The 23,973-nt window shown below is 41.7% G+C and overlaps 1 protein-coding gene across 4 annotated transcripts in view; it reads left to right on the top strand.

Annotated features, from left to right (window-relative positions):
• The window catches only part of GABRP (gamma-aminobutyric acid type A receptor subunit pi), a 38,451-nt gene extending 15,382 nt beyond the window's left edge, over positions 1–23,069 (top strand). For 2 of the 4 annotated variants that reach the window (XM_082456504.1, XM_082456503.1), the window contains 8 exons: positions 158–276; positions 4,507–4,574; positions 5,347–5,564; positions 7,196–7,278; positions 11,070–11,207; positions 11,690–11,842; positions 12,663–12,850; positions 21,463–23,069. In XM_082456504.1, the coding sequence (XP_082312630.1) occupies positions 158–276; positions 4,507–4,574; positions 5,347–5,564; positions 7,196–7,278; positions 11,070–11,207; positions 11,690–11,842; positions 12,663–12,850; positions 21,463–21,765 (1,270 nt within the window). In that variant the 3' untranslated portion in view covers positions 21,766–23,069. Of the gene's footprint in view, positions 1–10; positions 277–3,769; positions 4,575–5,346; positions 5,565–7,195; positions 7,279–11,069; positions 11,208–11,689; positions 11,843–12,662; positions 12,851–21,462 lie in introns of those variants that run through there. The other 2 variants (XM_082456502.1, XM_082456505.1) reach the window with 2 other exon arrangements.
• Positions 23,070–23,973: the final 904 nt, after the last annotated feature.

Here is a 23,973-nt window from a genome sequence, read left to right as displayed (position 1 = left end):
CAGCAGCTGAAAATCAGAGATTTCTCTTTGGGGAAGTTACTGCTCGTATCTGAGTACAACCACACACAGACATGCAAACACAAGCTCAAGTCTGTGTGTATGCATGTTTATCCACACGTAAGCAAGCGTGTGCACCGAAACCCGTTTTCTTTTCCAGGATGTGCATCCAGGGGAATCAGTTTAACATCAAGGCCAGCAGAAGTGACAAGCTGTCCCTGCCTGGCTTTGAGAATCTCACAGCAGGATATAACAAGTTTCTCAGGCCCAACTTTGGTGGTAGGTCATTCTTTTTGCCCAGGACATCAATTCAAAAAGATAGGAACAGAGACAATATGCAGACGAGGGTTTCAGGAGGTCTTAGTCGACTGCGTTCTCTGACCTGCAACCTGTTAAGGAGTGGCAGTGATGGATACAAACAGCTGCCAATGATTTTTCACGCTACCTTGGAGAAAGCACTTTCTCTGGTCTATCCACCTGCAGGATACAGAAATACTCCTCCCCGCTGAGGAGGTTACTAGAGCCTCCTCACAACCTCACACAAGCTGTCCGCCTTCTGCCCACACCTCCAGTGTCATTATTCAAGGAACCCACCATGCCTCACCAGGACTACTCCACCTGGTCCTCCTGCCTCAGCCTGCTTCCTCAAGGCTAACCCTCTACTCTGCCACCTGGATGACCCCCATGGGTCCTTTGCCTGCTCAGAATACCTGCCTGCTTCCCAGCATCCTCAGCATACAGTCCAGAGCCCTTTGCATGGTACACCAGGTGCTTCCCAGCCCAGCCTTACCTGTCTGTCAGTCTCATCTCCCCAACTTCTCCCCACTATGCCCTGCTACAAATGTGCCCCCTGACCTCCTTGGCCTCCCTGGCCTCCATGCTTTTTGCTGAGGCTCTTTACCTGTCAAGAATGGCTTGTTCCAATTTGACTCGCTGGTGAAATGCCAGTTTTCCTTCATGTCTCAGATCAAAGGCTTCCACTTCTGAGCAGCCCACCCGGATTCCCCCAGGCCCCATCCCCTTTCTTCACACTTTGTTTTGAACATATCTCGAAATCATAGCCATTACCGGGTGATACTGTCACTGGCTTTATGTCTGTCTCAGCTCTAGGCTGCAGTCCCCTGGGGAAGTCTTGCTTTATTTACCTCACCAACCCCAGCAGCATCTCGGTACTTAACAGATAGCAAGTTATCAATTAATATTTGTTGAAAGAATAAGGCAAGGAGGGAAAGAATGAGGCCACCACATACCTCCTCACAGGGTCTCAGCCTCTCTGTTTGTAAAATGCAAGACTGAACCAACGTGGTCACTAACGTCTTATTACCTCGAGCAGAAACTAGTAGAAAGAGCCTTGGAGTGGAACAAACCTAAGTTTGGCTCCTGGCTTTACTGCTGGGCAAGCATCTTAGCTTTCTGAGCCTCAGTTTCCCTTTCTGTAATTGGGGGGCATATCATCTGCCTCACAGGGAGGACTGAATGAAATGAAGTGTGTAAATACAGCATCAGGATGCAGTCTATTTTAATCCCTTTCCTTCTTGCTCCTCCCTTCACATGATAAAATTCTCTGGTCAGATATAGGATTAGTGGGTCAGTCCAGGTCCTCTGAGGAACAGACACTGCGAGGGGATTATCTGTGCAAGATATTTATTGGGGCCATATCTATGACAAAATATGGGGCAGGAAGAGAAGGAAGCTGGAGAGCTGTCAGAACGCAATGCAGGTCTGACCCCAGTGGAAGGAGGGAGGGAGGGAAGGAAGGCTGGTGGAGGAGTCTTAGACTACAGTGCAATTCTAAGTGTGTTTGGAAAGGCTACCAAGGAGTTCTTGAGCTAAAGTTCCCATCAGAGGAGTTCCCATCTCTGTGCCTCCCAGGAACAGGCCTGCCTTAGTATTCCTGCCATGCTCAGTCCCTGGTGGGATGCAGCCCATGGGAAGCATGGCCTCCGAGCCAGTGTGGTGGAAGATTTCAGAGCACAGCAGCTGGGGCCAATCACACCCTCTTCGGTTGGAGATCTGAGAGATGCATCTTCCTGGCCACACAATTAGGATTTGAGGTCCTTATGTTAAGGGACCTTCGGGGGCTTCAACCTCCTCTGGTTTTCCCAGGACCAACTGAACACTAATGACAAGCACATGAGTCTCCACATCTGGTTGGGTCCACCCAACAATTTCTCTGCCTCCCAGATCCCAAACAATTAGGCCAGGACACTGCCCTTTTTGTTGCTTGCTCACAGGCCAACAAGGTGCAGAGTCCTAGGGCAAGGTGCCCATTCTGAGCCTGGAGTGGACCTAAGGGGACGTGAGGCCCAGATCCACCTGGGGCAAAAATGGGGCAAGGGGTCGTCAGGCAAAAGGAGGGGAAGGCACAACCCCCACCCCTTGTCACGAGCCTGTGGCACTCTGCCTTCTACAGAATCTACATTTACAAGGCAGCCTCGAGGCCCACGGAGGGAGCGTTGCTCTCCGTAATGTCTGTCCACCCAGTTCTCGGACCCTGATGTCCTTGAGCGACAAGACCTCTATAGGGTTTTTCAGGGACTGAGCTGGACAGCACAGGTTTGCAAACAGGCCCTCCTGAACTCTGCCCAGAACCTGGCTTTGACCTCTTTCCTAGGAGAAAGCTGCCCTCTGGTGGCACAGCTAACTTTTATAACTCAAGGGAAAGAAGGAGCAAACTCCAGTCCATAAAAAAGCCAACTGAAGCAAGGCCTAGACTAGACTACCTAGAAACAAACTAAACAAGCAAACAAAAACCCACACTGAGGCTGGAGCTCTTGTGTGTTTTCCATTCTCCATGTTTCTCAAGGGGCGGGGAGGGGGGCAACCAGCACTGACCCATTGCCCACTGTGTTCCAGGCACATAAAATAGATCCTGTAACCTTCCCAACCCAACCCTTGATGGCTAGCATTAGTAGCTCTATTTTACAGGTAAGAAACTGTAGAACAGAGAGGTTTAGCAATTTGTTCAAGGTCACACTGCTATGATGTGGCCAGCAGAGGTTTCAAACACTCTGACTCTAAGCTCCTCTTCTTAACGCTGCACCTTGCTGCCTTGAGGGGCAGAAAGCCACTTAGCACCATAACTCCTTCAGCACCTGCCAGGGTCTGCCCTCAAAGATCTCCCCCTTTCCCACCAAGTATTAACACTAAGTATTAAGTTAATTATTGTTAATTGCATTGGCTTTAAAACTCCCCTTCCAAATTCTTACCTATATCCTGTGGCTTGGTTTCCTTCAATAGATAATTAGGCTGCTCTGTCTGATTCCCCCCAGTTTGCTGTTTCTAAGTGTCCTTTGAATTTGGCCTCTCCTTTTCCTGGTTAATGCGTTGTCAGAGTTCCCTGAGGCGCCCCCAGTTATCTTGCAAGTGAATGCTACTCCATCTGTTAACCTGGTGAGGAAAGTTTTTCCTTTTCCAGAATTAGCTAAGATCACGGAGGAGAGGGGAAGGGAAGGGAAATGCTGTTTACTGAGTGCCTGGAAGGATGTGACAGGAACAATGCTGGGGGCTTTGTACAGATAATTATTTTTGAGCACCTTCTAGATGTCCAGCTAGGCAGGCACTTCATGTCCATTCTCTCTTGCCACCACCCTGCAAAGAAGCTGTCACACACCTAGTCTCATTTAACCCTGTCCGTGACCCTCTGATGTCATTAGCATTATATTCAAACCTGCAGGTGAGAAAACTGCAGTTCTGAAGGATCTGGTAACTTTTCCCAGATCGATGAAACTCACATCTTTCTGACTCCTGGGCTTTTGTTCCACATGTCCAGTCTAAGGAGGAGTAAACGTCCCTGGCCTGGCCTGGCCGCCGAGAATGGAGGCTCCCAAACCTCAGTCCTGAGAGCTAAGACAGGCACTCTCAGGAGTTTGGCCCATCTGCTGGGACTCCAGGATTGAGGCCCAACATCTGCACACCAGACGAAACGTGGACAGCTCTGCAGTTCTAAATAGTTTAGGGTTCCTGGAGAATAAAGGAAGAGGAGGGAAGTGTCAGGAGGTGAGCGGGAGCTCAACCATGAGCAGTCTTGAATGCCACCTTGTGGTAAATTTACTTGGTTGGGGGGGGGAAATATATTTGTGTACTAATTCCCAAATCTCTATTACATTTCTAATGAGTCCCTTGCAAGCACCATAGGAAAAAATCCTCCAAGTAAGAAGTAGCAAAAAAACCAAAAAAACAAAAAGAAGTAGCAAATACCGCTACATTCTTTAAAATACACACTAATTAATACAGTGTGGTCTCTCTCTTATGTATTTAGCTAACTACATATTTGTGCATTTTTTTCATACAAAAGGGAGGCACACTCTACGTAGTGGTTCCTCCTGAGATGGGGAGGATAGAAATTAACCTTTTATTTAGAAGTATTTTATATACTTCTAAATTGTTTAAAAGTTTCCAATAGGCATAATTTTCTAATATATGCATATTTTTAAATTGTGCTAATGTAGGGTTAGGAAATCTGTTTGTGTTTCTATGGAAGTCTTTCTGGTTTTTCTTCATTCTTAGGAGAACCTGTTCAGATAGCACTGACTCTGGACATTGCAAGTATTTCCAGTATTTCAGAGAGTAACATGGTAAGTGTGGCCCCCTCGTCTTCCACCCAAGGAGCGCCTCTCCTGTGTTTTATGAGGATACATGTTCTAGCTACTCAAAGCAGAACAGAGACTTACTTGGAATGGCAGAAGCTGGAGACCTATCCTGAAACCCAAGACAGTGGAAGATGCTTGTAAAACAGATCTTCTGAGTATCAGAAGGAAAGTGGATTCAAAGGCTAGGAGGGGAGAAATGAGGGAGTGGAGTGGGTGTATTTGGTGAGGGATAAAAGTGGGGGAAAAGAATAAAAGTGCAGGGGGGAAGCCTGAATGTCACATGGTCCCTCACAGAGTGGGAGACAAGCTGATGAAAACCAACAATCACATAACTGCTTTCAACCATCCTCTCACTTAAGACAACACATTATAGATAAGGTGACACTAAAGGCAGTTTGCCAAGAGGGTCCACTGTGGACTCTGGGTAAATCCTGGACAACCTAAGCACCTTGCTCACCAAAACCTTCAACAATTTGGTGTGGCCTTTGTGATGGAGGGCAAGTAAGTTAAGACCCTGAACATGCTCCTGTGGGGCCCCCTTTTGGCAGTGGGCGTTACTATCCAGAATCAATGAGGTGCTTTGTTCTCCTATTGCTACAGGCCACCACCTCAAGACAAACTTTATTTACCCATGTCTACTGTAATGTGTGCTCTTGACCTCAGTGGAGGGGGGTAGGGGAGTAAGACTTGACCCTTCTCCTTCCCTTTTCTGAGCTTTCTCCCTCCATCCATTTCCTCCCCCCGGCTGCCCCCTCAGGACTACACAGCCACCATATACCTCAGACAGCGCTGGACGGACAAGCGGCTGGTGTTCGAAGGCAACAAGAGCTTCACTCTGGATGCACGCCTAGTGGAGTTCCTCTGGGTGCCCGACACTTACATCGTGGAGTCCAAAAAGTCCTTCCTCCATGAAGTGACTGTGGGAAATAGGCTCATCCGCCTCTTCTCCAATGGCACAGTCCTGTATGCTCTCAGGTAATTGGGCACCTGCGACCTCAGGGCTGGAGGGAAAGAGCTGGGAGGAAAGGCAAAGGTATTCTGAACAGCGCTCGAATAACCACCTACCATTCTCACGTGCCTGCCTTCTTAGATCCCTGTCCCCAGAGCAGAAGGGCCCTTTCTCAGTCCAGTTTGGCTCAACAAGAATCTACTGAGAATGTGTGCTCTGTGCCAGGCCCGTGCTGGACACTGAGGATATGGAGCCGAATAAGACGTTGTCCTGACACAGACACATAAGGAAAGGAAGTCAGGGCGCTGGGGCCCCAAGGTGGAGAGTAGGTTAGTGATTTGGGGTGATGTTAGAGGATGCTGTCACAGGACTCTGAGCTGAATCTTAAAGAGTTAAAGGAAGTTAGCCAAGAAGAGGTAAGGGGAACAGCAAGAGCAAACAGAGAGGTGGTACAAAGAACTTTCCTTTCATGGGGCTCAGCGGGGTGGCGGTGGCTCCAGAATACATCTTTACTTAGCTGAGTCATTCTTGTACAGACGGAGAAGCAAAGCATAGTCCTCCAAGCCTCACCACCTGTAGTCACAGGCTCCCCTTTGCCCCTTCTACAAATCCCTGAGGCCAAAACTTCCTCCCACCCAATCGTTCATCAAGCCGCTGGTTGGCAGGAACAGGAAAGATGCCCCCAAAGTGCTATGTAAGGCAGCCCACAGGCGGAGGACTCATCGCTGCCTGTGCCAGGGCTGGACCAGGACTGCAGACACTGCTAGAGGCCTTCAGCAGAAGGCCAGGAACCAAATATTCATGAGGCTGATCTTAAATCCCAAGTGAGAGGCTCAAGTTATAAAACAAGGACTGAGCTAAGCAATGAACTGAACTTTTGGACCGCTTATCTGACACTCCTCAGCTGCACTGAATTTTGCAAAGTACAGCCAGAACCCCAGCACCTCTTTCAAGAAGTCCAACAGACCTCTCCTTTGACCCCAACTCCAGTCAATATTAAGGTGCCCTTTCCTTGTATTCCCACAGCACGTGTGTGTGTGTGTGCATGTGCATGTGCGTGTGTGTCTGTCTGTATTATGGCACATAACACAGTATCCTGTACAAGGATTACAAATGATGGATGATGATTAATAGCCTGGCTCTAGAGTCAGACAGATTTGGGGGCAAGTTCTTGCTCTGTGACCTTAGGCAAGTTACTTGACTCTCTGAGCTCCAGTTTCCTCAGCAGCAAAAGGAGAATAATAATATTTCCTACCTAGTAAAGCTACTTTAAAAATTCAAAGGGATAATTCATGTGAAGCATTTTGCATAGGGACGGACTCCTCATGGGTCTCTCCTGAAGAATAAATTTAAAAACTGGATGCAAAAGCATCTCAAACAAGCCAGTGAATGATTCTGTTCTGCAATGTTGTTGCAAGTTTGCCTCTGAATTGCCAACATTCCAACTTCCTCCACTCTGGACCCCAAGCTTTAACTGAGTCTCACAAATGTCACTTAGCACAGGAAAACTCAGGACTGCTTTGAACGCAGGCATCAAGTCACACATTCACTGTAAGAGTCAAGGTGAAAGTTCTCTTGGAGTGGCCCTTAAGAGGGAGTGTATACTTTCTATAGCATCCTCATAACACTCTCTATGAATCCATTTTTCCTTTCTTAGAATCACAACAACCGTTGCATGTAACATGGACCTGTCTAAATACCCCATGGACACACAGACATGCAAGTTGCAACTTGAAAGCTGTGAGTATACATCATGTGGGCCCCTTAGATGATTTTCTGGGGTGACTTAGATCTGTGCTTTCATGAAGAGTGTCCTATACATAGTGGCCTTTCTCTCCTTGATGTTGATTACAATGGGTTCAGACCTTCTGGGTGTACATCCAGAGAGATTTGGAGACTGCTCAAAAACAAACCTTACAGTATTACATCTTTGGGAGAGGACCACTGTGCATTGGCACCAAATATTTCCACCTAAAAGTGGATAAGACAGCCAAGCAAACAGGGGTCAATAGGACTAGGAGGGGGCCTCAGAATCTGCTAACTCATGGAAGCCAGAAAGAACACAGTAGAAGTTAGAAATGGCAAGTATACAAAACAATCATTGACATTTATTGCAAGACTGCTTCCAACTTCTAAAAGAAATTGTTTGATATATATATAAAGCTTAATCTAGTAATGTCAGCAAGTGGGCATCTAAACTGCAATCTGGGGGTTTGCTTGTGATGAGGAAGGAGGATTTACTCTAAGTTGATGTGTGTCAAATGAACTCCTGGCACCGTGAGTGATCTCCATGATTCCTTAGTAAACCACTCTGAAATGCCCACCATGGGGAGGCGGCACCTGTGATACGTGTTCTGGGAAGAAAATGCCACACGTAGGAGTTATCAAGGTATCAAGACATGGCTCGTGCAAGAAGGAAAAACTACAGTCAAGCGCTGGAAACCACTGGGCACTTCTTACATAAGGACACAAGTGGCCAACATCCAAGAAACACAACCATTATGAGGCAGCATTTTTCAGAGGTAGACATTTAATTAAAGACTCAGGCAGGCAGATTAATTACCTTATTGATTAAATGCATGCAAAACCTTCTTGAAGCAATACAGCTGTTTGGGGGCAGACTAAAACTTGAGGTTATCAAAAAGAGAACTCATTTTCAGCCCCACATAGAAAAAGAAATTGCCCTCCATGGGTGGCTGTGCTCATCTCAAATCCCAGGAGTGAGATTCTTCTGGAAACTTCAGCACTCTGCTTGCACAAATATCGTCCCCAGTGAGCAGGGGAAGCTTTCATTGAATGTTTATCAGCAGTTATTTGGGTACAGAAACCTCACCAAGGGCATTTTTCCTGAACACCATCCCTAGACAAGAATTGATACCATCCCACAATTGCCCATATCCACTCAGGGACAGAGCAGTGAGAATGCAATGACTGTGAACATTTCCCAGTTGTAATAGCAAAGTATCTAAGTTGAGGCTTGTACAATTTACTTTTTTACGTATTTTTTTTTTTGGGATTCTAGGCCTATTTGGACAGCTGGCTTCAGTAAATGAGGGGGTGCTTCCAAGGGAAAGCACACAGACAATTTTTACCTGGAAATCCTCTAAGAGCTCATGACTACTTCTCCCCACTATGCAGGGGGAGATAACCACTGACAAACAGTGGATACCATAGGTTAAGACTTAACAAAATGTTAGTCCCAACACTGGCATCCCATTTCCCAGTAGCCTTGGAAAATGAAGTTCCAGGTTTAAGATCACAGGTACCAGAACCATTGGGCTTTTCCATTCACTAGCTGGGTGACTTTGGGTGAGTAGAATTAACCTCAGTTTCCTCATCAGTGAAGTAGGAAAAATAATAGTATTTGACTCAAAGAGTTTTTTTTTTTTTTTAATTTCATAGTCACTTGAATCCACTGATTTTTTTTTTTAATTTTATAGCTACTTTATTTATTTATTTATTTATTTTTGGCTGTGTTGGGTCTTCGGTTCGTGCGAGGGCTTTCTCTAGTTGTGGCAAGCAGGGGCCACTCTTCATCGCAGTGCGGGGACCGCTCTTCATCGCGGTGTGCGGGCCTTTCACTATCGCGGCCCCTCCCGTTGCGGGGCACAGGCTCCAGACGCGCAGGCTCGGTAGTTGTGGCTCACGGGCCCAGTTGCTCCGTGGCATGTGGGATCTTCCCAGACCAGGGCTCGAACCCGTGTCCCCTGCATTAGCAGGCAGATTCTCAACCACTGCGCCACCAGGGAAGCCCTCAAAGAGTTATTTTTAACAGCTTTATTGAGGTATAAATTACATACCATAAAATCCAACCATTTTAAGTGTACAATTCAAAGGTTTTTAGTAAATTTTCTGAGTTGTGCAACCGTTGCCACATTCCATTGTTAGAACATTTCCATCACCCCAAAGAGACTCCTAGTGCCCATTTACAGTCACTCCCCATTGCCACCACCAGCTCCCAGACCACCACTAATATACCTTTTGTCTCTATGAATGTGCCTTTTCTAGATATTCCATATAAATGGAATCATACCATATGTGGTCTTTTGCATCCGGCTTCTTTCACTTAGCATAATGTTTTTTAGTTCATATATGATGAAGCATATATCAGTACTTTATTCCTTTTTACTGCTTTATTCCTTTTTATTCCAGACAAAGGAATACAAGTAGAACAAGTCTCTTTGGCTTGTTTCCGCCTTTCAGCTGTTATGAATAACGCTGCTGTAACATTTGTGTACAGGTCCTTTTGTGGACATGATTTGATTCTGTTGGACAGATACTTAGGACTGAAATGCTGGGTTAAATTTATGTTTAAGTCTTCAGGAAACTGCCAAACTGTTTTCCAAAGTGGTTGCACCGTTTTACATTTCCACCAGCAATGTTCCAGCTTCTCCACATTCTCATCATCTGTTGCTGTCTGTCTTTTTAATTACAGCCATTCTAGTGGATGTGAAGTGGTATCTTACTGTGGTTTTGATTTGCATTTCCCTAATGACTAATGATTTTGAGCATCTTTTCATGTGCTTATTAACCATTCATCTATCTTCTCAAAGGTAGCATTTGAGGATTAAATGATATGATAATGTTGTAAAGCACTTAGAAAGGTAATTGCTTACTAAATGATAGATATTATTATTATTATCATCATCCATGGGTTTTGGTATTAAACTTTCTTGAGGTACAATCCTGGTTTGTTTTTCATTTGCACTGGTATCCTGAGAAACTTATGCAACCTCTCAGAATCTGATAATTTTCATGTATAAAATGGGCAAAACATTATAGTTCCTCAATTCTAAGGCACAGCATTTATTGAATAATAACATTTGAGGAAAAATGTAAGCTCTACTTTATATATATCAAGTATAAGATCCATTTCTATTTTATTTTTTAAAAAAGCTTTAAATAATGAAGAAATATGCAGGTCTACCTTGCAAGCTCATGAGAACCTCAGAGACATAATGTGTAAAGGACATAAATGTTTAATAAAAGGTAGCTATTATTACTATCATCAGCTATACTGGTAAAACTGCTTTGGGATTTATCAAACACCTATGTTTACATACATGAATAAAGTAGCTGGCTGAAGGTTTTTTGTTTTTGTTTTTGCATTTATGCCAATATGAAAATATGAATAGACCAACTGTAAAGTCCCTGAGAACCCCCTCCGAGGTGTTAGACTGTCCTGAAAAGCAATGTCTAGCACAGGCCTTTGTGGGTTCACAGATAAGTGTTCAAAAATATCATTTAAATAATGATAGAGGCTATTTCTAGTTGCTTATCATCTACCAGGTCTATACAATGCTTAGCATAGAAACGGTTCTCAGTTGATGGTGAAAAGCCCTAGCAGGTCATCTCATTCTGAGTAGACACTGCAATTACACTTGAGAAATCATGCCAAATTTTGCATGGGATCATCCTTGGACTTAGCACCATCAAGACAGAGCTCCTGTTTCCTCCATATCACAGCATTTTCCAGACCCGTTCAATCTGCTACCTTCTTCTGCTGATCAGGGCACTGTTTCACTTGCCAGGGGGCTATGATGAGAATGACGTGGAGTTCAGCTGGCTGAGAGGGAACGACTCTGTGCGCGGGCTGGAGAACCTGCGGCTTGCTCAGTACACCATACAGCAATATTTCACATTAGTTACCAGATCGCAGCAGGAAACAGGTAACTCATGGGACAAACTGCACAAAAGCAAAATAGCTGAGTTGTATTCTGAGTCAGAAATATCATCTTTTTTCCTCTTGGTCCCTTTGGGGCCCAGGAACCCCTCTGAGGTGCGGTGGGGCAGTAGGGTTTGGGCTTGGCACTTTTACCTGCTCCACACCTACTACCGAAAAGGTCCCCAAGGGGCTCACGGTCTAGTGAAGTAGGTGTCAAGGAAACCAGCAGTTACGATGCTGCAGGAATACTATGACAGAGAAAGGCACAAGAAGAGGATCCTGGGTGGGGGCATCAGCACTCCCATAAATCCCATTCTCTACAACCGCAATTTCTTTCATTGAAACTGTAATGACAGCTCATGATTAACTATGTTTTGGTGAACAACAGACGGCTTAACGTGAATATAGTGAAGTTAAACATCCCACAGGGAAACCACTCTGCTAGGTGAGCAGGCATGATTTCCTATCCCTTGTTCACCCTATCAGGAAATTATACACGATTGGTCTTGCAATTTGAGCTTCAGAGGAATGTCCTGTATTTCATTTTGGAAACCTATGTTCCTTCCACTTTCCTGGTGGTGTTATCCTGGGTTTCGTTTTGGATCTCCCTTGATTCAGTTCCTGCAAGAACCTGCATTGGTAAGTAGCTCCAACGGGAGATTTCTAAGAACTGGGTTATTAGGTCCTAATTTTTTTTTTACCTTCTACCATTGTTTTCATTGATATTCCCAGGGCAGTTCCAGGAGCTGGTTTCTTGAGAGACTTTTACAGAGAGAGAAAGAGAGACAGAGAGACTACTTTAGGAATAATGCTTTTTTTTTTTTAAAGGGCAGTCTTTTTTTTTTTTTTTTTTAATTTATTTTATGGCTGTGTTAGGTCTTCGTTTCTGTGCGAGGGCTTTCTCTAGTTGTGGCAAGCGGGGGCCACTCTTCATCGCGGTGCACGGGCTTCCCACTATCGCGGCCTCCCCCGTTGTGGAGCACAGGCTCCAGATGCGCAGGCTCAGTAATTGTGGCTCACGGGCCCAGTCACTCCGCGGCATGTGGGATCCTCCCAGACCAGGGCTCGAACCCGTGTCCCCTGCACTGGCAGGCAGATTCTCAACCACTGCGCCACCAGGGAAGCCCAGGAATAATGCATTTTTAAACTTGTGTTTGACAGTGACAGATAAGGGAGAATTGTGATTCGATGGTCTATTGTCTGTTATTTTGTTTACTGAACTCCTCCCTCCAGTGAGAAGACAGAAGGCGAAACATTTAGAAAATCATATCACTCATATCTGTACAAAATAGACAAATCAACCCTTTTCCAGAAGGCCACAGACTTTTCAGAATGAGCTATGCTCTATTTCTGAGTCCTGTTCTCACCTTGCCAAGTCTTGAAGGGAGACAGTCTGCCAGGGGGTGATGGAAGGTTCACTGCCCACTGATGTGGGTACATTGCTTACTTTTTTTCCCAGGAGTGACCACTGTATTGTCAATGACCACACTGATGATTGGGTCCCGCACTTCTCTTCCGAACACCAACTGCTTCATAAAGGCCATTGACGTGTACCTGGGGATCTGCTTTAGCTTCGTGTTTGGGGCCCTCCTGGAATATGCAGTTGCCCACTACAGCTCCCTACAGCAGATGGCAGCCAAAGATAGGGTAAGAATTTTGAGGGCCCTATATATGATTCATCACCTGTGCCTGGTCTGTAGAGATGACCTGGACCTGGTTCCTGACCCCCAGTGATTCAGTTTGCACCAGTGACTGTCATCCTTGTTCAGTTGGGGGAATCTGGAAGTCATGACACCTTTTAAAAAAGACTGCTCTTTTCACCAAATACAGTGAGATATTAATATGTCTAAATTTCCAGCAGAAAATAACGGTGTTATCTGTATGCAACATAAAATCATAACCGCAAGAACAAGCATCCATGAAAAACCCAGTATCAAACCTAACATGATCAGCTGCTTATGTTGCAGATTAATATGTATTTAATATTTATTCTTTTGTCGCATTTTTGTTTTCCTAAATTATACAAGTAATGGTTTACTGAAAAATGTATGGAAAGATTAAATTGTGGCAAATTTCGTAATTAGCATATTTTTCTGCTAACAGGGAAAGACTTATTATCTGACTTAGCTGTGAAACACCATGGTCCAGCTCTCAGAATAATAATAATGATTATTATCAATTGAGCATGTATGTGCCAGACACAGTCACAAGCTCTTTGAAAATATTATATCATTTAAAATGCTCAAAACAACCCAGTAAGGCTATCTCCATTTTTATAGTTGTGGGATCCGAGTATGGGAAGATAAGTGACTTATCCAAGGGGACACAGGCAGTAAGAGGCAGAGCTGAGATTCGCACCAGCCAAATCTGCTTGGCTCCAAAGCCTGACACTTACCTGTTATTCCCACTTGAAGTGGGCAACGGGCCATGCCCTTAACTATTATTCTCTGCAGGCCTACGGAACCCTGGGATTCTCTGGAAGCCCAATTTGATAGACGTTAGCATACTAAAGCTCCTGCTAACAAATTTGATAGACGTTAGCATACTAAAGCTCCTGCTAAAAAAATGATAGGGATCCAGTGCAGAAGAGCTGCCCTACTTCAGCAAAGTGCCAGGACTGCACAGGGTCCAATGGTGAGGAAATGAGGATTCAGAATAGCCCAAAGATCCAGTTGCCTTTTCTCTTGTGTTTAACTATTGTGAACAAGGTTTCACAGTTATATTACTCAAGTACCAAAGGCAAATGATCATATGTGCCAGCCAAAGAATATGTATTTCATTTATTTTACTCCCTGTAGGCTTCCTTTTTTAAAAAAGTATTTATTTTTTAAATTAAATTTATTTTTTAATTGAAGTAGAGTTGATTTACAATATTATATTAGTTTCAGGTGTACAGCATAATGATTCGGTATTTGTATACATTATACTCCATTAAAAGTTATTACAAAATAATGGCTAATATTCCCTGTTCTGTACAATATATCCTTGCTGCTTATCTATTTTATACACAGTAGTTTATATCACTTTATCCCATACCCCTATCTTGCCCCTTCCCCTTTCTTTCTCCCCTCTCATAACCACTAGTTTGTTTTCTATATCTGTGAATCTGTTTCTGTTTTGCTATTTACATTCGTTTGTTTTATTTTTTAGATTCCACATATAAGTGATATCACACAGTATTTGTCTCTCTGTCTGACTTATTCCACTAAGCATAATATTCTCTAGATCCATCCACATTACTGCAAATGACAAAATTTCATTCATTTTTATGGCTGGCTAATATTTCATATATATATATACATATATATATATATATATACACATATATATGTATATCACATATTCTTTATCCATTTGTCTGTTGAGGGACACTTGGGTTGCTTCCATATCTTGGCTATTATAAATAGTGCATCTGTGAACATTGGAATACATGTATCTTTTTGAATTAGTGCTTTCATTTTTACCTGGATATATACCCAGGAGTGCAATTGCTAGATCATATGGTAGTTCTATTTTCAGTTTTTTGAGGAACCTCCATACTGTTTTCCATAATGGCTGCACCAACTTACATTCCCACCAACAGTGTACAAGGATTCCCTTTTCTCCATATCCTAGCCAATATTTGTTATTTGTAGACTTTTTGATGATAGACGTTTTGACAGATGTGAGGTGATATCTTATTGTTGTTTTGATTTGCATTTTTCTAATAATTAGATATGTTGAGTATCTTTTCATTTTCCTGTTAGTCATCTTTTTGTCTTCTTTGGAAAAATGTCTGTTCAGGTCCTCTGCCCATTTTTTTGATTGGGTTGTTTGTTTTTTTTGATAATGAGTTGTATGAGCTGTTTATATATTTTGGGTTTTTTTGTTGTTGTTTTATTTTGGTTTTTTAGCTTACTTTTTTAAAAAATTAATTAATTTATTTATTTATTTTAGGCTGCATTGGGTCTTCATTGCTGCGTGCAGGCTTTCTCTAGTTGTGGCGAGCAGGGGCTGTTCTTCATTGCGGTGCGCAGGTTTCTCATTGCCGTGGCTTCTCTTGTTGCAGAGCATGGGCTCTAGGTGTGTGGGCTTCAGTAGCTGTGGCTCGCAGACTCTAGAGCGCAGGCTCAGTAGTTGTGGCACACGGGCTTAGTTGTTCCGTGGCATGTGGGATCTTCCTGGACCAGGGTTTGAACCCGTGTCCCCTGCATTGGCAGGTGGATTCTTAACCACTGTGCCACCAGGGAAGTCCCTGTTTATGTATTTTGGATACTAACCCCTTGTTGTTCATATCATTTGGAAAAATTATCTCCCATTCAGTAAGTTATCTTTTCATCTTATTGATAGCTTCCTTTGCTGTGCAAAAGCTTTTAATTTTAGGCCCCACTTGTTTAATTTTTGCTTTTGTTTCTTTTTGTCTTAGGAAAGTGATCCAAAAAATATTGCTATGATTTATGTCAAAGAGTGCTCTGCCTATGTTCTCTTCTAGGAGTTTTATGGTTTCAGGTCTTACATTTAGGTCTTTAATCCATTTTGAGTTTATTTTTGTGTATGGTGTGACAAAATGTTCTAATTTCATTCTTTTAAATGTAGCTGTACAGTTTTCCCAGCACCACTTATTGAAGTAACTGTCTTTTCTCCATTATATATTCTTTTCTCCTTTGTCACAGATTAATTAACCATAGGTAAGTGGGTTTATTCCTGGGCTCTCTGTTCTGTTCTATTGACCTGTGTGTCTGTTTTTGTGCCAGTGTTATTTTGATTACTGTAGCTTTATAATAGTATAGTCTAAAGTCAGAGAGGGTGATACCTCAAGCTTTGTTCATTTTTCTCAAGATTGCTTTGGCAATTTGGGGTCTTTTTTGTTCCATATGAATTTTAGGATTATTTGTTCTAGTTCTGTGAAAAACGTCATGGGTATTTTGATAGGGATTGCATTAAATACGTAGATTGCTTTAGGTAATATGGACATTTTAGCAATATTATGTCTTCCAATTCATGAACATGGGATATCTTTCCATTTCTTTGTATCATATTTAGTTTTCTTCATCAGTGTTTTATAGTTTTCAGAGTATAGGTCTTTCACCTCCTTGGTTAAGTTTATTCCTAGGTATTTTACTCTTTTTGATGCCATTTTAAATGGGATGGCTTTCTTGCTTTCTCTTTCTGATAGTTCATTATTAGTGCATAGAAAAGCAACAAATTTCTGTATATTAATCTTGTATCCTGCAACTTTACTAAATTCATTAGTTCTAATAATTTTTTGGTGGAGATTTTAGGGTTTTCTATATAAAGTGTCATGACATCTGCAAGTAGTGACAGTTTTACTTCTTCTCTTCCAATTTGGATGTCTTTTATTTATGTTAAATAGAAGTGGTAAGAGTGGGCATCCTTATCTTGTTCCTAAATTTAGAGGAAAGTCTTTCAGCTTCTCATCATTGAGTATGATGTTAGCTGTAGGTTTGTAAAAATTGACCTTTATTATTTTGAAATATGTTCCTTCTATACCAACTTTGATGAGAGTTTTTATCATGAATGGATGTTTTATCACATGCTTTTTCTGCATCTATTGAGATGATCATGTGATATTTATCATTCTTTTTATTAATGTGGTGTATTACATTGATTGATTTGCAAACACTGAACCATCGTCGCATCCCTGGAATAAATCCCACTTGATCATGGTATATGATCCTTTTTATATATTGTTGGATTTGGTTTGCTAATATTTTCTTGAGGATTTTTGCATCTATATTCATCAGAGATATTGGACTGTAATTTTTTTTGTAGTGTCTTTGCCTGGTTTTGGTATCAGGGTAATGGTGGCCTCATGAAATGAATTTGGGGGTGTTCTGTCCTCTTCAGTTTATTTATAATAGTTTGTGAAGGATAGGTATTAGCTCTTCTTTATATGTTTGGTAGAACTCCCCTGTGAAGCAGTCTGATCCTGGACTGTTGTTTGCTGGGAGGTTTTTTAGTTTAGTTTTGTTTGTTTGTTTTTTACAAATTCAATTTCACTACTAGTGATTGGTCCGTTCAAATTATCTGTTTCTTCTTGATTCAGTCTTGGCAGGCTGGATGTTTCTAGAAATTTGTCCATTTCTTCTAGGTTGTCCAATTTGTTGGCATATAACTGTTTGTAGTATTCTCTTACGATTTTTTGTGTCTCTGTGGTATCAGTTGTTATTTCTCCTCTTTCATTTATTTTATTTGGGTTCTCTCTCTTTTCTTCTTGGTGAACTTGGCTAAAAGGTTTATATCAATTTTGTTTATCTTTTAAAAAAAACCAGCTCTTGTTTTCATTGATCTTTCCTATTATTTTTTTGGCCTCTATTTTATTTATTTCCTCTCTGACCTTTATTATCTCCTTCCTTCTGCTAACTTTAGGCTTTGCTTGTTCACCTTTTTCTAATTCCTTTAGATGGTAGGTTAGATTGTTTATTTGAGCCTTTTCTTGTTTCTTGAGAAAGGCCTGTATTGCTATAAACTTCATTCTTAGAACTGCTTTTGCTGCATCCCATAGATTTTGGAAAGTTTTGTTTCCATTTTCATTTGTCTTGAGGTATTTTCTGACTTCTTCTTAGATGTATCCACTGACCCATTGGTTTTCTAGTGGCATTTTGTTTAGTCTTCAAATGTTTTTGTTTTTTTCCAATTTTCTTCCTGTAATTAGTTTCCAGTTTCATACTGTTGCGGTTGGGAAAACTGCTTGATATAACTTCTGTCCTCTTAAATTTACTGAGACTTGTTTTGTGGCCTAGCATATGATCTATCCTGGAGAATGTTCCACGTGCACATGAAAAGAAGGTTTATTCTCCTGTTTTTGGATGGAATGTCCCGTAGATATCTATTAAGTCTAACTGTTCTAATGTATCACTTAAGACCACTGTTTCCTTACTGATTTTCTGTCTGGACGATTTGTCCATTGGTGTAAATGGGGTGTTAAAGTCCCCCATTATTATTGTATTACTGTCAATTTCTCCCTTTATGCCTGTTAGTATTTGCTTTATATATTTTGGTGCTCCTGTATTAGGTGCATTTATGCTAACGAGTGTAATATCCTCTTCTTGTATTGATCCCTTTATCATTATATAATACCCTTCTTTGTCTTTCGTAACGGACTTTGTTTTAAAGTCTATTTTGTTTGATATGAGTATTGCTACCCTGGCTTTCTTGTCATTTCTGTGTGCATGAAATATCTTTTTCCATTCCTTCACTTTCAGTCTGTCTGTATTTAGCTCGTTTGTAGGCAGCATATAGGTGGGTCTTGTTTTTTAATCCAATCAGCCACCTTATGTCTTTTGATTGAAGCATTTAGTCCATTGACATTTAAAGTAATTACTGATAGGTATGTACTTATTACCATTTTATTACTTCTTTTCCAGTTGTTTTTCTAGTTCTTCTCAGTTCTTCTTTTTGTTTCTTCCCTTGTGGTTTGATGATTTCCTTTAATAATATGCTTATGTTCCTTTCTTTTTAGTTTTTGTGTATCTATTGTAGGTTTTTGACTTGTAGCAACCATGGGGTTCATATATATTGACCTATAACTATACCTACTTGTTTTAAACTGGTAGTCACTTAAGTTCAAACACACTGTAAAAGATCTACATTTTTTACTCCCCTCCCCCACATTTTGTGTTTCTGATGTCATATTTTACATCTCATGTTTATCCTTCAACTGTTTTTTGCAGTTATAGTTGCTTTTACAATTTTTTGTCTTTTAATCTTCGCACTGGCTTAAGTGGTTGATCCTCAATTCTTACTATATATTTGCCTTTCCTAGTGGGATTTTCCCTTTCCTCTAGATTCTTCTTTTCCACTTAGAGAAGACCCTTTAACATTTCTTCTACGGTAGGCTTATTATTAATTGTTTTAGTTTTTGCTTGTCTTAGAAGTTCTTTATCTCTTCTTCAATTCTAAATAGTAATCCTTCTGGGTAATATAACCTAAGTTGCAGGTTTTTCCCTTTCAGCACATTGACTATATTATACCACACCCTTTTGGCCTGCAAAGTTTCTGCAGAGAAATCAGCTGATAGCCTTATGTGGGTTCCCTTGTATATGATTCTTTGTTTTTCTCGTTGCCTTTAGAATTCTCTCTTTAACATTCGGAATTTTAATTATGTCTTGGTGTGAGTTTGTTTGAGTTCAGTTTGCTTGGGACCCTCTGTGTTCCCTGTACCTGGATATTTGGTCCTTCTTTGGGTTTGGGAAGTTTTTGGTCATAATTTCATCAAATACATTTTCCATCCCCTTCTCTTTTTCTTTTCTCCTTCTGGGACCCCTATAATGCGAACATTGATACACTTGATGTTATCCCAGAGATCTCTCAAACTATTCTAATTTTTTTTTAATTTGTTTTTCTTTTTGCTGTTCTGATCGGAAATTTTCCATTTTCTATCTTCTAGACCACTTCTGCATTTTTCTGTATCATTTAGTCTGCTTCATTCCTTCTAGTGTGAGTTTTATTTCAGTATTGAATTCTTCATTTCTGATTGGGTCGTTTTTTTGGCCATGCCATGTGACCTGTGGGATCTTAGTTCCCTGACCAGGGATTGAATCTGGGCCCCCAGCAGTGGAAGCATGGAGTCTTAACCACTGGACCACCAGGAAATTCCTAAGATTGGGTCTTTCTTTATATTTCTTTAGTTCCTTGTTGAAATTCTCACCATGTTCATCTATTCTTTTCCCTAATTCAGTTAACATTCTTATTCCCAATGTTATGAATTCTTTATCTGGTATTGTTTATTTCTGTTTCATTATTTATTTTTTTCAGGGGGTTTCTCTTGCTCTTTCAACAGAGACCAGTTCCTTTGCCTTTTCATTTTGCTTAAATTTCTCTGCCTCTATGAGTTTAGGTGAAACAGTTACCTATTGCAGTCTTGCATGGGCGTCCTTATGTGGATGTGTCCCTATAAAGAGTGCATGTGCCCATTGCTGTTGCTGGATTTGGTGTTGATGCATGTCATGTCTTTCCTCAGGGTGTGCTGGCAGCTATCACCTTGGCAGAAGGTGGGACTGGAAATGGAGGGGCTAGAGCTAGAGCCTGTTGTGAAGTGTGACTTCCCTTCTGCTCAGTGGCCATCACCACCCTATTGGTGGTGGGATCTGATCCCAAGTTGCTGGAACAGAAGCCCTGAGGGTTGGGCCCATGCTGGCTCTGTCCCCTTTAAATGTATGTTTTCCCCTCTCCCAGCACTGGGGAAGTGCTGAAGCAAGGGAGGCCTGTGGGGGCTCTCGGCTTGGGTAAGCTGCCGAGAGAGGGCCGAGTGTACTGCCCTCCGATGTACTTGCCTGTGCAGGCACCAGCAATTTTTGCCCTTGCTCTGCTCAAATGAAGCCTTGAGTCCAAGTCCCCTCTGTCCTTCATAGCTGATCATTCCCCCAGCCTCTGCCACCCCCGCCCTGTTGGGGAGCCAAACAACAGGGCAAGCAGGACTTGTGCAGACTCTCTGTGTGTATGGGGTATGGTGGTGAGCTATGGTGGATCAGCCACTGTCAGAGTCCTGGGCTGCTTCTGATGTGCTGCTTGAGTAAGAGTCAACAATGGCTGCTGTCACCCCACCCAGACTCTGCCCTGGCACCGGGTTGCCTCTGTGTCCCATGGAGTTTTCTTCCCAGACCAGGTTGTCTCTGTGTACCGTGGAGTTTTCTTCCAAGTCTATGTTGTCCCAGCCATGGTGGAGAATGGCAAGTCCATGGGATTGCAAGGAGCATCACTATTTCTGTTTGTGTGGCAAAGACCTGAAGACACTGCTGATTTCTATTAACTCTCATAATCAATTACTCCCTCCTCCCAGGAATAGAATGGAATTCATCAAACACCTACTAAAAGCTCTACATAATTTATGCCATTTAATCTTCCCATCAGTCTCAAGAGGTAGTATTAATGTCATCAACATTTTGCAGGCAAGGAAATTGAGTTCTAAAGGGATTAAGGTGACTAAAATTTCACAATAGTGAGAGGAAGAATGGGATTTGAACCCAGGTCAGCTAGCTTCAAGGTCTGAGCAATTAACATTTACCACACGGCTCTGCACACCTAGAATGGGCAATGGTTATTCTTCCCATTATACAAGCTGATGACCTAGGGACAGGTGCCTATAAACAGGATAATAGGACTGCCAAATCTTGCTTACCAGCCAATTTATGAGGCACTCAGTACTGGTCTCTCCTAAACCTAATTATTCAATACTAAGTCCTCTAAGTATATAAATACCCACTTATTTATTTTGCTGAGTCAAGTCTATCAATCTAACTGCCCTGTTTATGAACTAGGGGAAGGCGAAGGAAGTGGAAGAAGTCAACATCACTAACATCATCAACAGCTCCATCTCCAGCTTTAAACGGAAGATCAGCTTTGCCAGCATTGAAATTTCCAGCGATAACGTTGACTACAGTGACCTGACAATGAAAACTAGAGACAAGTTCAAGTTTATCTTCCGAGATAAGATGGGCAGGATTGTTGATTATTTCACAATTCAAAACCCCAGTAATGTTGATCGATATTCCAAACTACTATTTCCTTTGATTTTTATGCTAGCCAATGTATTTTACTGGGCATACTACATGTATTTTTGAGTGTATGCTGAATTGTTTGCATGCCATAGGTCTTCAACAGAACAAAGTAGTGATGTAAACGATATTCTAAGCCAAGTGTGCACCCTAATCCAATGGTGCCACAAGTGACTAAAATAACATTTGAGCATTCCTCCTCAAACAATGAACCCCCCTCCAACCATTATTTAAGCTGTGTAGAAGTCCTAGCATTACAGAATCTTTTAATAGGAACATCAACCCATTCCTTTTTTATTTTTATGAAAGATATTCCCATGGAGCCCAAGATTACAAACTTACTCAGGACTGACTGCCCAGTGGCTCCCTGGTCTGCATTTAACTCATATAAAAAATGAAAAGGAAGCTATTACATGTATTGCGTCAAGTGTCAGAGGTTGTTTCTAAATTAATCACACATGCTATTTACTAAATCTCTACAGTGCTTATAAAATAAAATACATTGTTGCCTATTTAGGGAATAACATTTTCTAGTTTTTGGTTTTGATTAAAATGAAATGTGGGCTTATAAAAAGAAACAAAATTGAGTTATTTGTAGTGAGGTGGATGGACCTAGAGTCTGTCATACAGAGTGAAGTAAGTCAGAAAGAGAAAAACAAATACCGTATGCTAACACATATATATGGAATCTAAAAAAAGAAAAAAAAATGGCTCTCATGAACCTAGGGACAGGACAGGAATAAAGACGTAGAGAATGGACTTGAGGACACGGGGAGGGGAAAGGGTAAGCTGGGATGAAGTAAGAGAGTGGCATGGACATATATACAATACCAAATGTAAAACAGATAGCTAGTGGAAAGCAGCCGCATAGCACAGGGAGATCAGCTCGGTGCTTTGTGACCACCTAGAGGGGTGGGATAGGGAGGGTGGGAGGGAGATGCAAGAGGGAGGGGATATGGGGATATATGTATAAGTATAGCTGATTCACTTTGTTATAAAGCAGAAACTAACACACCATTGTGAAGCAATTATACTCCAATAAAGATGTTTAAAAAAATAAAATAAAATGTGGGCTTAAGTAAATTCCCTGGAAGTCAGTGCACTACATACCAAGGTGAGTTTTTAATATAGTATTTAATGTCACAGCAGAACTGTCCCCATTTCCCAATAAGTCCAACCTTTGAAAAATCAAATGTAAGTGAAGAAAAATTTAGTGGATCAGTAATCTCAAACATAAATCTCTTGTTTCTAAGATATAATGGATTCCCCAAACTGGGAGAGCTCTGGGGCTTTATTCCCCCATTTGACATGTCTTATCATTTTACTATCATATGCAAGCCAGTCCTAAACAATGCTGAAGCCCTTTCCCCATAACATGGGAAGAAATGGAGGAACTTTTTAAAAAACTTATTCTACGAGTCTTTATACTGACTATTGTCATGAAGCCTTGCAGAATCAAGTCCAATTCTATCTGCTACTCTGACACTGAGCAACACTTTGCCAGCAGCAGATCCCCTGGATCCTTCCAAGAGGAGCTTTTATCCCTATGCTTTAATGATCAGGAATGATGCTCATTAGGTAATGAGCTGTATTACCCAGAAACAAGTGGCTTATCACAAGTCAACTTGGCCTTGCTCAGATACCTGATCTTTCTAGCTGGACTACTTTGAGTGACTTATCCTGCATGAGTAGGAGAATGTTGATCCTGGGTCCTGAGCTTTCTGAGTAACAGTGGGACTTCTTACAGAATTTACATTCAGGCTGCAGGCGAGCTATCTTTTCCAAGTCCAGCCACTCTCACCCTAACATAAGAAGCACCTTATGTGCATCCCTGCCACTTGGCCAAGCTCAGCCAACAGTACCATAAATGGCAATTGGTGAGAGTGCCATGATAAAGGCTTTCAGTTCAGGCTCAATCTTTTAAAAGAATCTTGCCATCTTTATTCTTTAGCTTCCTTTTCTAATAAATGTATCCCTTTACCCTTCCTTTCAGAAGTAAACTATGGCTTTCTATAATCCCCTATACCATAGGCTCTCATTCTTTTCCCCTTATGATACTTCTCACAATTCAGTTTCTATGGGTTTGATCACCTGAGCTTTTAACAAAATGTTTCTGGTGGGAATGGGAGAATTAAAAGAGGTGGAATGTGACCCTATGGTTCAATCATATTTGTGATTCTTTTTAAAAAGGATTGAAAGGAAATATCTGCCCTGAAACTCCATTCAAGAATTATATTTTTTAAAAAACTATAAAGATGTGAAACTGTGAAATAA

The sequence above is a fragment of the Balaenoptera physalus genome, assembly GCF_965194825.1.
Source record: "Balaenoptera physalus genome assembly, chromosome: 3".
NCBI lineage: Eukaryota > Metazoa > Chordata > Mammalia > Artiodactyla > Balaenopteridae > Balaenoptera > Balaenoptera physalus.
The sequence above is the reverse complement of the archived record's forward strand: the minus strand, read 5'-3'. Positions and strand labels throughout refer to the sequence as shown.